The sequence below is a fragment of the Cheilinus undulatus genome, linkage group 12 (genome assembly GCF_018320785.1).
Source record: "Cheilinus undulatus linkage group 12, ASM1832078v1, whole genome shotgun sequence".
Classification (NCBI taxonomy): Eukaryota; Metazoa; Chordata; class Actinopteri; order Labriformes; family Labridae; genus Cheilinus; species Cheilinus undulatus.
The window spans coordinates 9,833,710-9,849,390 of NC_054876.1; the positions used below are offsets into that span (position 1 = coordinate 9,833,710).

Sequence of the window (15,681 nt, forward strand, 5' to 3'; positions counted from 1 at the left end):
AAGCTAATAAAAGTTTTGGTGCCATTCTGATACATGTCTATTCTGATTGTATTGTTATTATTATTATTATTAGTAAATCTACCATGAATGCAATCTTTCCCAAATTATCAGAACATGTTGTTGCAATTGATGTATTACAAAGCCTGTGATTGAAGCTTTAGGATTTTTAAATTATTTTTAAAAATTTATATTCTTTTACATCTTTATTTACTTTTAGTAGCCCTAATATGTCACTGTATTTATCTGTGAATAAGACGCTTGACAAAAAACTAATTCTAAACGGGAATGTGAAAATGAGCTTTACAATTAAAAATAGGGCAGACACATATTGCTGTTGAAAGAGGGAAGAAATATTTCAAGTTTTAATTTGATAATTTATAACTGTTTAAACAGGACCTCTTTATTATTATTATTACTATTAATAATACTATTAATACTACTACTACTACTACTACTACTACTACTAGTAGTAGTACTACTACAAATAACAACAACAACAACAACAACAATAATAATAATAATAATTACAATAATGATAAATATTTTAAAAATAATTTGGCCATGATATGCCACAGTATTTATCTGTGTATTTATCGTATTGTATTTTGTTATAAAGTGTCATCATCTTTACTGCTATAATCAAGTCAGACCGATATAATGCTCTAGTAATTGTCTTTCTATTTGCGCCCTTGACTTAAGGGGGCGTTAACGTGGACTCTCCCATGAGATGATCAGTTTTCCGATTTTCTGAAATTCACGGAACGCATCGTGAGTGAAACGAGCTATGCTACGGCAAATCGCGGAGCTCAAAAATAGTCCTTTTAATTTTTTTTTTTTTTTTTTGCGTAACGGTGGGTAAAGAAATGTCGCCCCGTTTCTGTTGTTTTTCAGGACTACACTCCTAACTTTACAAACTCTCACTTTATTGTATTTTACCGTCAGTTCAGAAGTATCTTAATATTTACGTGGATACCAACCAGCGAGCGGTGTCGTCGCGGTGCATTCTGGGAGATACAGTCTGTGCCACATATCCGTTTCCAGAACAACTTTGTACAGTCAGACTGAGCCGCAAGCCAAGTCCAGCGGCAAGGACCGGACTCCTCTCTCTAGGATGCTTACCAGGGAGTCTTATTCACCAGACTGGACATCTCTGGAAGGATTTGAACCACAGACTTTGGACATATTTAATCTTTAAGGAACTTCGGCGGCTGTTTAGCTAATGAAGAATAGCTAGTTAAGCGAACCGTGGCGAAGATTAGCTAACTGAGCTAACAGGCATATTGAATGAGGGGAAGACTGTGTTCTTTTTCTGCAGGTTATTTTGAAACAGGAGAATACTTTCATTTGTTTGGTTTAGGTCTCTCTAACCAACTTTGGTAATATGACACGTCTCTACGGCGTTTAAAGGCTGCTATGGAGTGCTGCAGCATGGATAACAATAAGCATAATTTGCATTGGGGGTTGAGATCTGTGCAAATGTCAGCTGCAGGAAATTGCTTTCATTGATCGAGCCGTTCCCTGAACAAATATCTACTATGAGGTAGCCAGATTGTTTCTCACAGGAGGAGTGATCACCATCTGCAAAGGATGTCTGACTTGGAAAGTTCCAGCTCCTATTTTGGCTTGGACGACCCGCAGTGGCTGTGCATGGTCACACTTTTCCTTGCATCCCTCGTCACTCTGCTGCTGTATTTTGTACAGTACTTCCAGCAAAGCCGTGTAGGAATCAAACCGAGAACAGCAGAGGACAATGCGGCGCAGGAGGAAGCCGCCTCTCTGCTGGGATGGGCGCTGTCACTGAAGAGCTGGAAGAGTCAGTGGAGAGGAGCCTGGTGCAGGGCATTGAACGAGGAGTCGAGGAAGCGTGGGGTAGGTCTCATGATCACAGTGAACAATGCTCTGTGGCAGGCAGGTGACTCCAATAAAGACGGAGCACCTTGTCATAAAGTGTCATCACCTTGTGTGCTGTCCCATAGATTTCACTTTCTGTGCACCTGATCACTTCAGTGAATCTGTGTTTCATGCTTAAACACAAGTCACATTTTTTGGCTCTTGACATAATAAAATAATAACCTTTATATGTATATAACTTTTTAAAGCACAGAGTTACAAAGTGCCTCACATTAGGGCTGGGCAATTCACAGAAAATTAGACTAAATCGCAATATGGCCTGCTGCAATTTTCAAATCGCAGAAGGTGCAATATTTCTTTGACCTGAAACTTGTGTTAAAATACCAGATTAAAACTTTTTTTGGCAGCAGAGATGTTATGCATGAAATATGCAGTCATTCAAGTGCCATTTTTCAGTATAATCTACAAAAAATCCTACTTTCTTAATTTTGTACTTTTTTTCTTATTTGCCTCCTGAGACCTGAGCTTTTGTTTGGAAAGCATTTTGACTTTTTCCTGATTATCTGGGATAAGGAGGGACTGATCAGTAAAAACATCAGGCTGGTTTTTGAACAGGATTTTCTTGGAAAAATTATCCTCCCCAAACACCCCCCCTTAAAAAAATCCTTTAGATAATCGTCAAATCCTTTAGTGAAGCTTTATCATTCTTCCCAAAATTCAATGTAAATTCATGCCCATTTTTAAGCAACTTATCAAAGAACATTTACCCTAAAATTTTGTTGCAAATCCTGAAAAAAATGACCAATGCATTGTCCAAAATTCCATGAAAATGATGAAATCATTCAAACCTCAGAAAAAATTACCTAAAATTTCTATTAAAATTACTGCAAAAGTAAAAAGAACAACCCCTGCCACCAAATTCCTGATTCCCAAAAATTGACAAATAAATGTCCCATGAAAATGCCTCAAAACAACCAAGAAAATTTGCCCAAGTTCTTCCAATGAAACTCTCCAAAATTTACCAACATAAATAATAAAGTTGAATAAAGTTCTTGTATTGTATTGTATTGTATTCAAATTTTCATAAACTCTTGCTAATTTACAAGCAAATTCCTCAAAATATCCAGATAGCAATGTATCCCAGCATTTCAGGCAAATTACTTACACTTAAATGGATATTTTAGATATAAATCTAAAGAAATTTTAATAGCAGAAATTATTACTTTGTTGTAGGGAAGCCAATATGTAATGTCCTCGTATGTGCCTGCTGGGTTAAATATCAGAATGACAAAAACCCTTCAGTGCAGTACTTCTTATCCAATCTGGTTCAAAATCATCAGAATGCAATATTTTTAAAGATTTGCTTCGCCCTTGTTTAGAGATAAAGAAAGTTAAGGAATAATTGTGTATCAAATCGCAATTGCAATATTGGGGGAAAAATATTGCTATTAGATTATTTTCCAAATTATTCAGCCCTACCTCACATGCAGGAGAGAAAGAGTGAAAGGGAAAGATAAAAAACACTGAGTACAGAAAGGCAGGAGTAAAAAGTGAGGTAAATCAGAATATAAAAGTTATACAAACACCAAATTCATACAGACATCCAAACAGTGAACATATTTTTTAGGGCTGGCAAAAGATTATAATTTTTGATCTTGATCAGTCACAGAATTTTAAGTTAATCGCGATTAAACACATTTTAAAATTCAATTTTTTTCTTTCTGTGTCGTTTTGGATTTCTCTACTTAATTTAGGGAAAATTGACTCCCAGTATGAATACAGATCTGTTTTTATTTATAGAGCAAATATTTCAACACAAACGTAACCATGGAAAAAGGAACTTTTTTGGATTTAAAATAAAATAAGACAACATTTAAAAGGTTCAGATGACTCCTGACGTGACTACAGAGCTGTCTATAAAATTAAAAAAACAAATAAAGAAATAAAGCCAAACTAAACTAAACAACATGAGCTATTATGGAGCAGTGATGGACTTGTTTTACATCACTGACTGCAAGGAGATGCTGACGTGCCTTAACCAAAGTGTGTTGAAAGGCACAATAAAATATGCAATAATTCATGATTAAAAAATGTATGTACTTATTTTGGATTTTGATTAGTTGTGATTAACTTGATTAATTTTGACAGCCCTGATTAATACAAATACAAAACCTCCAATGAGCTTGCATTCACAACACAGACACAGACTGAGTTTTTAAAATACGGATTTTTAAAAATGAGCTTTGAGCAGCCGTTTGAAAGAAACAACAGAATCTGCAGACCTGATTTTTTGGGACTATTCTACAGTTTAGTGGATGCTTCTGCAAACGCACAATGAACAAAGAAATTTTTAAAGGTCCTGGTCGGATGATCAGAGAGTGCGACTACTTGAATATGGACTCAGTAAGTCAGTTATTTATGTAGGTGCAAGGCCATGAAGGGCCTTGAGGTGATACAATTTTAAACTGCATTCTGTATTGTACTGGAAGCCAATGGCAAGACACAGATTGATATGGGAGTGACGACCAGCATTGGACAGTAACGTAGCAGCAGTTTTACAGTGATTTTAGACGTGCTGATGAGGACTGAGTTATACCAAAGAAGATGGAGTTACAGAAGTCTAACCAATGAGAAAAGGGTTTGTAGGCATGGGTTTGATCTTGGCTATGTTTTTTTTTTTTTTTTTTTTTTGCTGAAAAGCAGGTTTGAATTAGTTTGCTAATATGGGACTCAAAGTTCATCAAACAGGATGCCATGATCTTGGAAGTGGTCTTTATGTTGATGGCAAGGGGACCGGTATACGGGGTGACTTCCTTGCTAGTAAGATTGGGGCCGATAACGAGGATTTCTGTTGTGTGGAGGTTGAGGTAAAGAAAGTTTTGGGATATCCAGTTAGAAACTAGGGCTAAACAGTCATGAAGGGTGCTAGATTGTTGAGATTGTTTGTTTTGGAGGAAAAATACAGCTGGGTATCATCAGCATAACATTGGTACAATATATTCACAGACTGAAGTAGATTACCCAGAGGTGTACAAAGAGGAAAGTATTGGGCCAAGTACAGACCCTTGTGGAACCCCACATAACAAGGGGAGCAGAGGAAGACTCATTATTATTGAAGTGAACATTAAAATGTCAGAGTGGTAGCGGTTGAACCATGTAAGTGCAGTGCCAGAGATGCCAGCCCAGTAAAAGGATGATTAGGATGTATGATCTGTGGTATCTGACTGTCTGACATGTTCAGACTGGCAAAGTCTTAATTCTTTTTTAAATTTGTATGTTTTAGAATGGCACCCTCTTCTTATTTTAAGAGTCAACAGTATCAGAAAGAACTGAAACTCTAAAAAACATCTACATATTTCACAAGACAGGTGTGTAGGAGAGGAATGCAGCCTAAACTCCCACACAGCATCTAAGTTGCACAAAACATTGGCAGTGTTTTGGTACCCAACGTGTGCAGGAATCTTTCTGCAGTTGTTTGGAATTGAAAACAAGAACTCAAGCTGTGCTTAACATGCAAAAGCAAACAAAATCACACATACATGATATTTTCTGATTGCAAGCAAGGCAGTTATGTAAACTGAACCAGACTAGGCACACGTTAAGTGCTGAAAGTTAAATACAAGGTTCCTGCAAATCCTTAAAAAGTCTTAAATTGGACCTTTTACTGGTGAGTGGTCTACAATTTGACTTAGACATGCCTTTGTCATGTCTTTTTTTCCTAACTACATTTATTTGATTTTATTTGTTCTTCTTTGAGTATATCCTTGTTATGTTCGTCAAAATAAATATCATCATACCATATATTGACAGGGAAGAGTCATTAAATGTGCCAAAACTCATCAAATTTGGTTATTTATGACCAAGATATCTCTTTTTTTTTCTTATATTATTTGACGTTTCAAATAGCATCACATTACACTTGATAATTCTACTCTATCAGGTATACTGAGAAATTTCACATACCTCTCATTTTTTGAACGTTTGCCTCACAAAAAATGGTATCAGTTTTTCTCTGCCCGGGTTCTAAAAACATCTTAAATTTGATAGCGTGCAGGAGCCCTGCAAATAAAGGCTTGTCTGTCTAGGATCCTTAAAGATCATCCAGTATTAATGCCTAAAGAACCTCTATTTTTGCTGTTTAACAAACCAGATACTGTTGAATTTTTTACAAGTATCATAACAAAGTTAGAAACTACAGTTTCATGACAACTCCTGCACACTCACCAGCAAAAATTCTTTCACCATCTCTGAGCCATCTGCTTTATATCTTCTTTTCCCTGGAATTTTCAAGTCAAAACATCTGCACTGATGTTATCAATGTGGTAGATCATTACTCATTTGTTTACAGCTACTTCTTTTCATTTTCCTGACCTGTGGTTTGTGTAATATAGGATTATCCTGATACAGGTTTTAATCTTTGATATGATATTAGTAACAGCGTAGATGACCGTGGCCATTTTTCATTTCTGTCTTTAAAGAATTGTAAGCAGACTCCTATACATTGTCTTCTGAAAGGTTGCTGACATATTTGTAAAATTTAGACAATGTGCAGGAGTTTGCCTGCAATTTTGATGGGTTTATTTCTCTCCTAAGTACATGTTTGGTGAAATAGATGCATTTTTAACAACATTTTGACAACCTTAGTGTTATATTTAAACTTTTGTCACATTTTGATTGTTGATATGAGAGTTTTCTGTCAGTTACCTCTCTATATGTTCAGACTTTTGTCTTCATTCAACTTGTCAAGTCACAACATCTGCACGAGTATGCCAAAGTGGTCTATCATTGCTTATTCATCTGAAACTGCTTAAATGTTCCTGTTAAATCAGTTTGTGTAATATAGGTTATCATGGAAGTAGAGTTTTAAAACTTAAATATGACAATAGTAGAAATATTAACACTTTTTGGTACCACATCAACAAAAATAGAAGTCTTTGGCACCCATTGAAGGTTTTTTACAGATGACTTCACGCAGCATCAGAGAACTCCCCTTGGGGCCAAGTCATGATTTCTACATAGAAAAAAGCTTATGAAAGACCATGTTTTGAGCTGTTTACAACTATGCCAAGCTATTTAAGTGCAAGTAAAAACAGCTTCTTTTAGAGATCCAGACTATTTGGCTCTGCTCTGGTTGGCTCTGGCTGTTTGGTTCTCAAACGGCTCTTAATTTTGTGACAGTTTGGCTTTTTAAATGTGGATGAGATAATGACAAAAGATGGGGGAAAGGAAACTGGCACTCAAACAGGAGCTAGCTACTTTGGCTTACATTAAAGAGCTATTTAGTAAATGGGCTTATAGCATATCACCATTTCAATTAAAAGTATGTTTATGACAAAATTAGGATTTTTTAATATGTTAAAGGTGCTCAGCTTGTGTCTTAGCTCAGTCCAAGATGCCTCAAGACTCTGTGACTCCACGCCATGCAGGTAAATCGACTAAACTGTGGAAAGAAAGAACTTTTTTTGTAAAGTGTAGGCATCATACTCAATATATGTAGAAATTTTCTGCTGATAATTGCAATGCACAGGTCTATTTAGAGCTGTAAAGTTCTGACTTTCCTCATTTCATTCCTAATGGCTGTGACTGCAAAAAACCTATTAGATAATTTCTAGTTTTCAGTCAAAAACAAAGCAAGCCAACCCCTTGACAGTGTCTGAACTGCACAAATACGTTGCTATCTTTAAAGTGATGTATGTATACAGCTTCAGTTCTTTTCAACAGTGCCAATCATTAAAGTAAAAGATTGTATCATTTAAACATACTGGTTAAAGACGTATGAGCCTCAGTGTTGTCTTTGTACTTTTGTCTAATTTTGACAGTTGTCATGCACAGGACCAAACCCATGTGCACAGTCAGCATTTCAATTTTTATCTGTATTAGTGTTTTGAAGTCACAGCATCAGCACTGATGTTGACAAAATGGTTGATCACTTATTGGTAACTACATATATTTACCTAGTCTTTAAAATGTGTTATAAAAGCATATTTTAAATCTTTTATATGACACTAGGGAAATTGAATTACATTGATACCAGTTATGATACTATTGCAACAAAAAATGGAAGTCTTTGGTACCAGTCCTTTTCTTTTGCTCATAAAAAATGACAAGCAAACTCCTTCAAACACTTTATATGCATATTTCTTTTTCATATTTTTAACCAGGGACAAATAAGAAATGTTTGTTGATGATAAAAATCTCTTTTCAAGAGTGTTTGGACTAAGACAGCAGTGAACAAAATTTCAGACAAACAAAGAGTAGTTAAACACAGCAAACATTACACTAGATACATATATTGACACCCTACGTTTGGTGTACTTTTTATAGATTCAGTCATTGAAATGACAGAGAGATTTAGGACCATTTAGAACAGTGGTTTTGACAGTGTCAAACATTCATTACACCAGCCCCATTTCTAAACCTTAGTCACTTTTTGGCAGTTGAGGTGTACTTGTGCTCTCACAACAAACTGTTTTTTTTGCACCATCTGCATCAAAGTTTTATCTTCACTGGAATTTTCAAGTCAGGACGTCTTCATTGACGTTGCCGGTGTGATAGATCATTTCTCATTCCTTTGAAGCCACTTAATTTCCCAGCTCTGTGAGTTTTGTAATAGGTTTTACTTAGTTTTGTTTAATTTATTGTAAGTTTTCTTCCTCTTCAGGGCCCTGTTTTGCTGACATTTGAAGATGATGATGTTGAGGCGTCAGAGCTCATGGTGAGCCAAGTGTCCAGCTTTCAGAAGTCTGCCGGGAACAAGGTACATCGAACATAAATTTTTGACTCATGAAGTTTAAGAGCTTTTCCTTTACACCATAATAGCTGTTCTAGCATCCCCCAGAAATAGATAAATATTGTAGTGTAAATGTTAGCTTTAGCTTACAGATCCTTTGTCATTCTGCTGCTTTATGCAGTGCCTGTCTTTGTATCGTTGGCTCCTCTGGATTGCAAAATAAATTGCAATAGCCAAAGTGTTTTCTCACCACAGAGTTTCAACAACATTTTAGCTCATCCCTCCTTCTCATCTATTATGCCAGCCTGACTTGCAGCCACCATAAGATTGAAAGTAAAAACTTAGGGTAGCTTGTCTTATTCTAAATAGTGGAATATGTGCGTGATCAGTCTGATAGATGTAGATTTTCCTGTGCATTTTATATTGTTTGTCAGTACCTCTTTGTGCTGTATGTTTGGGGTTGTTTTGCTTCCTGGTTTTCTAACAATCACTGATTATTTTTCAGGGAGATGTCAGTATCAGTTGCGCTCCTGTTGAGCTCAGGCACTGTGTCTGCCTCTTCCCAAAATCATAAATTTAGTTTCCTCTGACAGCTACAGCATTCATCTCGATTTTAGCAAGAGACACTTATAGATTTCTAATTTCCTTGTTTATGCTCTTTATCGACAAACTCTTCCCCACAAATCAATCTACCCTCCCCTAAATCAGTGCAGGAGAAACCACTCTAAAACCACTGCTGCGTTTAGTCTGCAGCGTACTCTCACTGACTCATCAGCTCACTATCTTTGGTACAAACAGTTCCCCCATTTAATTAGATTTACCAAATTAATCTACTTGGCATCCTTTAGGCGTTCACATGCAGAATACAAACACCACATCTGTAAAAACGGACACAATCCACACAGATGATGCTTCTTTTCTCAGCCGTGCAAGTGACGTGCCACTCTGCTGCAGACTTTGTGAAACAAATTGGCATCCCAGGGCTTTTATTTTTTTGCGTTGGAGAGGTCAGATAGGGGCGGATTGTTTTCTGGGTTGCTGTTGTCGGCTTTGCAGTGCTCCCATTGCAAACTCAGCCCTTTCTTTGTGATCATCACGATATGGACCAAAATACCAGGTGCTCTGTTGTCGAGTGCAGGGAGTTTAATGAACGGAGGCTTATTTTTACCCTCACACAGCGAAAGTGTGTGTGTTTGATGTGTGTGTACTTTAAGAGGCTTACATAGCTGTCAGGCTCAGCGCTGAGAAGAAGCAGGCAGACAGGAATGCACCAGCAGCACCTACGTTTATGTTAAGGTTTCCCCTCACCGCTATCTATTACCCCGCTAGAAACAAACAGGCACACTGATACGGCTCCAGTAAATGCAGGGAATAGGTATGTTTCTGCTCAGAGACACTCCAGCATTGTGTGCTAATTTTCTCCCTTACAGACACATTCCTGTGCACTGAAGGTGATTTATTGTACTCGCTGATAAAGCTGGTGCACATGTTTCTCACTTTTCACAGTTTGAGCTGCTCCTGGGGCACATATTTTGCTTTTCAGAGTTGTAAGCACACCACACTTGTTTTAAATTAGTCTGTTGTGCCAAGCGTGCATTGGTTAAGACTCTAAACACGCAGTAACGTCAGTTTAATCAGCTAATTCACTCATGGATAGACAAACTGATGGCTGCTATACAAAGCAGCCCTCACCATCATCTTGTGTGCGTGTGAAGTGAATGGGGAGGTGTGACCTGGAGTGTAAAAACGCTGTGAGTAGTCAGGACTAGAAATGTGCTTAAAAAGCTAAAGTCCATTTACACACAGCACTTCACAGATTAGTACAGGTGCTGGTTTTGCCGCCTAATTGATTTGCTTTCATATTAGGTTGTAATTCTAGTTGTGGAGTCTGAACAATATTGGTAAAAAACTAACATCTGGACCTCTTTCCTTTCTCTGACATGTAGGGGAAAAATCTAAATAAATGTAGTGAGTTTCTATAGACTTAAAGACGCTGTATAACCAACATAAAGTCTTTTTTTGTTTTTGGAATCACACATGACAAACAATGATACAGTGATTGGCAAAAAGACTTCCAGCATGGTCACTCTTTTAATTTTTTTAACATAATTTCCAACCATATCTTAAAGATATGAGATACATAAAATAATAGAGATAAAAAAAGGAACAATATAAGAAAAAAGGAAAAAACAACCCAAAATTACCCTTTACAACATTAGAACATGGGGTGTCTCTTATCTAATAAAACAGAAAAACTCTTTTCATACAGGTGTCCGTAAAATAAATGTGAGTTTAAACAAAAAAAGGGCGTTTAGGGAGGATATAGATTTTCCATTTTTCCCACAGTTCTTGAAGTTTGTTCTTCTGAAGCTGCAATTAAAGTCTATTTTTATCTAATGTGATGCACCATATTTCTTGATACTGTTTTAATAATATGAAGTGTGATAAATAAACGTAAACTCTTTGGGCTTTGGCTTCCATGAAAAAATAAACATATCCAGTGCATTCAGAAAGTATTCAGACCCCCTTCACTTTTTTACATTTTGTTGTGATGCAGCCTGATCCTACAGTTAATAACATTCATTTTTATTCTCCTTATTCTACACTCAAGACCCCATAATGACACAGTGTAAACAGAATTAAAGAAATGTTTGAAAATGTATGAAATATCACATTGACATAAGTATTCTGACCCTTTGCAACAACCCTCAGGTTCTTCCTATTTCTGTTGATCATTGCTGGGATGCTTCTAGGCCTTGACTGGAGTCCACCTGTGGTAAACCAAATACGTTGGACATGATTTTGATTTTTTGCCAACTCCTAGCAGGCTTTCGTGTGTTTTGCACTGAGGAAAGGCTTCCATCTACTCCACTCCTCTATAAAGTCCTATTGTAGTGATGGCTGTCCTTTTGAAACTTTTTTCCCATCTCCACACAGGATTTCTGGAACTCGGTCAGAGTGACCATCAGGTTCTCGGTCATCTCTCTTACCAAGGCCCTTCTCCCCCGTTTGCTCAGTTTGGGGTGACCAGCTCTTTGAAGAGTCCTGGTTGTGCCAGACTTATTCCATTTGAGAATTATGGAGGCCACTGTGCTCTTGGGAACCTTCAATGCAGCAGAATTTTTGTAGCCTTCCCCAGATCTGTGCCTTGCAAGAATCCTGTCTCTAAACTCTGTAGGCAGTTCCTTTGACCCCATGGCTTGTTTTTTTCTCTACTATGGATTGTCAGCTTTATAGAGAGGTGTGCGTCTTTTCGAAATTATGGCCAGTCAATTGAATTTGCCACAGATGGTCTCCAGTATTGCATGTCAAGGAGTAGAAACATCTCAGCAACGATCAAGAGGAAATGGGAGGAACCTGAGCTATTCAAGTAGTGTTACAAAGGGTCTGAAGGCTTATGTCAGTAGGAATTTTCAGGTTTTTATTTTCATAGATATGCAAACATTTCTAAAATTCTAGAAAAGCCTCTGAACACCTTTACAAGGTCAGATAACTCTGTCAAACTGGTGCACAATCCACATTTAGATTGTCAGAATTTGGATACTTGAATATTTTTCAGTGCCATGTGTTTAAGAACTAGGGGTGGGAGAAAAAAATCGATACAGCGTAGTATTGCAATATTTTCTTTGGTGATATATCGTATCATCCCGTCCACCAAGTATCAATTTTTCTCAAATTAATTGCTAATATGAACTGAAGTCTATGATAATGAAAAAGAAATCAACTATTTGGACAACTGTTTGTCCAGTTAGGTCGACAGAGGTGACGGTCCTAGAGCAGGAGAAAGTTAAAACAACAAATATGGCAGCACCAGGGAAATGCATTATCAGCTAAACAGTTGAAAAGATGGTATAGATTGCAATATATGATATCGCGATACTCAGTGTATTGCAAAATATTTAAAATCGCAGTAATATCGAATCGTGACCCAAGTATAATGATAATATCATATCGTGGGGCTACTAGTGATTCCCACCCCTATTTAGAACTATAGATTCTTTGTTATTTAAATGATCTTTGATATAAAAAAAACCAAAGATTTAAAATGATTTCAGATCTTCATATTTTAGTGAAAAGCTACCACAAGCAAAAGAGAAAGGGCTGTTCAAATTGCACACACACATTGCCAGTGTTCCAGTGCCTAAATGATGCAAATGTATCAATGCAATTTAGAAAGAGTGCAGGGGTTCTCCTGCATGTTTTGCTAGTTAAACACGAAATGAACAAATGTTGCATGCTCATGGCTTCTGTTTTTGTTGCTTCTGTATTAAAGCAGGTATTTTACTTTTAGATTTCATATTGAAGTTAATCAAAGCTGGCATTATAGTGAGGTTGATGCCCAGTATTGCTCTACAGTTGATTGGATCGGGGGTGCAGATGGCCTCGTGGTTGGACCCCATGTGAGCGAGGCGCCTGGGTTCGGGTCCGGCCTTCAGTTCCTTTCCCACTTGCCTCTTCCCCATTCTCTTAACCCTGTTTCCAACTCTATCCACTATCCTCCTCTCTAAAAATGGCATAAAAAGCCCCAAACTATATCTTAAAAAAAGAATTGCCTAGATTGGCTTCCAAGTCTTTATCCTTTAAGTGTTTTCTTGCTAAAATCAGTGTTTGTATCCATCTCTGAAGTCCCATATCGATCAGGCTGGAACACTAATGCCTCGCTTTGTCTTCCTGACAGGCCGCTTCCTGCAGCGTGGTCGGGGACCAGCTTCAGTTCTCAGTCAGCGCTGCACCGACATCCACGTCTTCCGCAGATCCTCATAAATACACAGTGTGTATATCTCCACTAGAGCTGCAGGTAAATGCTCTACAGGTGGTTTTTCAGTGGGCATCTGTCAAAGTTCATGACAATGAAACAGTACTCATTTGATCTCCTGTGAATATCTCTTTAACACCAAGGCGTCTGGAAGCTGCGCTACATCTTTGTAAGACGCTGCGGTTCAGTTTAATGAGAAATTTTATTGAACATGATGTGCTGCCCAGAATTGGATCAGTGCTGGCAGGAGGCTTAGATTAAATGGTTGGGATATCTTTCTTTGCTTGGCAAATGTCCCGAAGACCTTATTAAAATCACTGTCAGGCCCTTTTCCAGTATGCCTGGCATGCTTTCACTACATCCAATTTGGTCAGGAGGGTGTACATGATTGATGTTAAGACAGGAATGACTAACAGCTACTTGTTCCTCACTAGAAGTTATGCTCTTTTAATTTATTTATAATTTTTGAATCTGACAGAGCGAATTTTTCATAATGATATTTCGAAGTCTGCTTTTTATCAAATAGAGCAGCGAAAGTAGAGCCATAGGTGATTTGTTTGTATGCAGGAGTAGTGTGCATTAAGCCGTGCTAATCTTTCACTCTGTTCTTAGGTCAGTGTTAATTCTTCACTAGTGTGTGGATAACAGCAGCTATACAGGCTAACCCAATTGTATTAAGGGCTATTTTTAAACCAATAAGGTGCTTGTCATCCTTCGTGAGCTCATTGTGCCATAAATACGACCCACAGCCAGAGTGTGTGGGGCTAAAGTCAGGATTAGGATGGGGGCGGTTTTGTTTTGGTTGTGGATCAGCTGTTGTTGCAGGAACATAAAGGAAGCCTCTCGTCTCCTTTTCACTCGGATTGTTGCAGCTTTAGTCTGGAATGGCTTTTTTAAAAACGTCTCCATCTATCCGTCCACTGGAGCATTTGTTGGCTCTTTGACAGATATCCACGCTGGAATAGTCCAGGCTAATGATGGTATGACGTTATGAGAGGGGACAGAAGCTCTGGGCATTTACTGTATGTGGACACAATGATAAACCTCTACACTTGGAGTGCAGAGCTGCAGGGAGTGCTTTGACTTTTAACACAGGGCTGCACCACATGGCCTGTTGCATGTCATAATGGACACCATGTGACTATGCAGTTTTATCTCTGAAATGCAAAGCCTCATTTAGATTCATTTATCAACATGTTTTATATTTCAGTACTCTTCAGTATCACATGTTTAAAACAAAGCAGTCTTAGTTAATTTAGTGATGGAAAGGAATGGATGGAAATCCCATCAAAAAGTGCAGGTAAACTCCAGCACACTATCTAAATTGTGCAAATATGTTGTTACCAAGTCATTCAACCTTTATTTAATCTCAGGATGCCATTGAGAGTGTGCTTTCTTTTGATGTTTTGAGTACATTAAAACAATAAATCCAAGACAAGGAGTGAACAAAGAAAAAAACATGTAACAAAACATTAGGAATAAAAAATTAGTAATTAGGGATGCACAATATTATTGGCCTGATATTGGTATTGGCAGATATCAACATTCTTCCAATATTTGCTTACGATATTTTGGCCATGGATATCAGCATATATTAACTATAAAATTTGTATATATATATATATATATATATATATATCAATAAATTAGTGGAGTTTTAGGCTGGACCAACAGACCAGTGTGAGTTGAGATCTTTTTCTGTATTAATCTTCAGTCTTTAAACTTAAAAGTTCTAAACTCTGCGAGCATCATACCCTCGGTACTGCAAATAAAAGTGTTAAACTTCCTGCTGCAGAGTCCAGACTTAAAGGCAGAAGGCATATTGAAGAATTAGTATTTGTCTTCTGCTGCACTAAAGTTTCCCCTAACTTTGGGACTTACCTCCATCACTTTAATTCATCAGCAAAAAGCAGATTAACAGTCCATAGACTGCAGACTCAGGGAAGTTTACTATTTCTCCTATCCTGGCCGTGACAGCTAAGTAACACACACACACTTGGACCCCTCTTTATAAAGTGTAAAAAAGGTGTGTACACATTTGTATCAATATAGTCATCAATTTGAATGAGTCTGGAAAAACAGGCATATCAGATTTTGGGAAAAGACAAATATTGTGTATCATTTGTGTTGAGCACTGTGTCTGAAATCATACCCTATTCATTACATGGTACACTATATACTGTATAGTATTCACTACATAGAGAATACAGCATGCTATAGTGCTGTCCAAATTCTAAGTGAGCATTGTTATACCCTGTATAAGGCCTCATTGTAACTCAGTACATTGTGAAAAGTAGTGTGCAATTGATGGTCGCTTTCTATACCATCATGCAAGTTTTACTGC

At 37.4% G+C, this 15,681-nt stretch overlaps 1 protein-coding gene across 1 annotated transcript in view; it reads left to right on the top strand.

The window, feature by feature from the left end:
- Positions 1-1,049: 1,049 nt before the first annotated feature.
- LOC121519060 (C2 domain-containing protein 2) overlaps positions 1,050-15,681 on the top strand; it is a 44,949-nt gene continuing 30,317 nt past the window's right edge. The window contains exons 1-3 of the mRNA XM_041801838.1: positions 1,050-1,869; positions 8,513-8,608; positions 13,260-13,379. Coding sequence (XP_041657772.1) covers positions 1,588-1,869; positions 8,513-8,608; positions 13,260-13,379 — 498 coding nt within the window. The 5' untranslated portion in view covers positions 1,050-1,587. The remainder of the gene's footprint in view (positions 1,870-8,512; positions 8,609-13,259; positions 13,380-15,681) is intronic.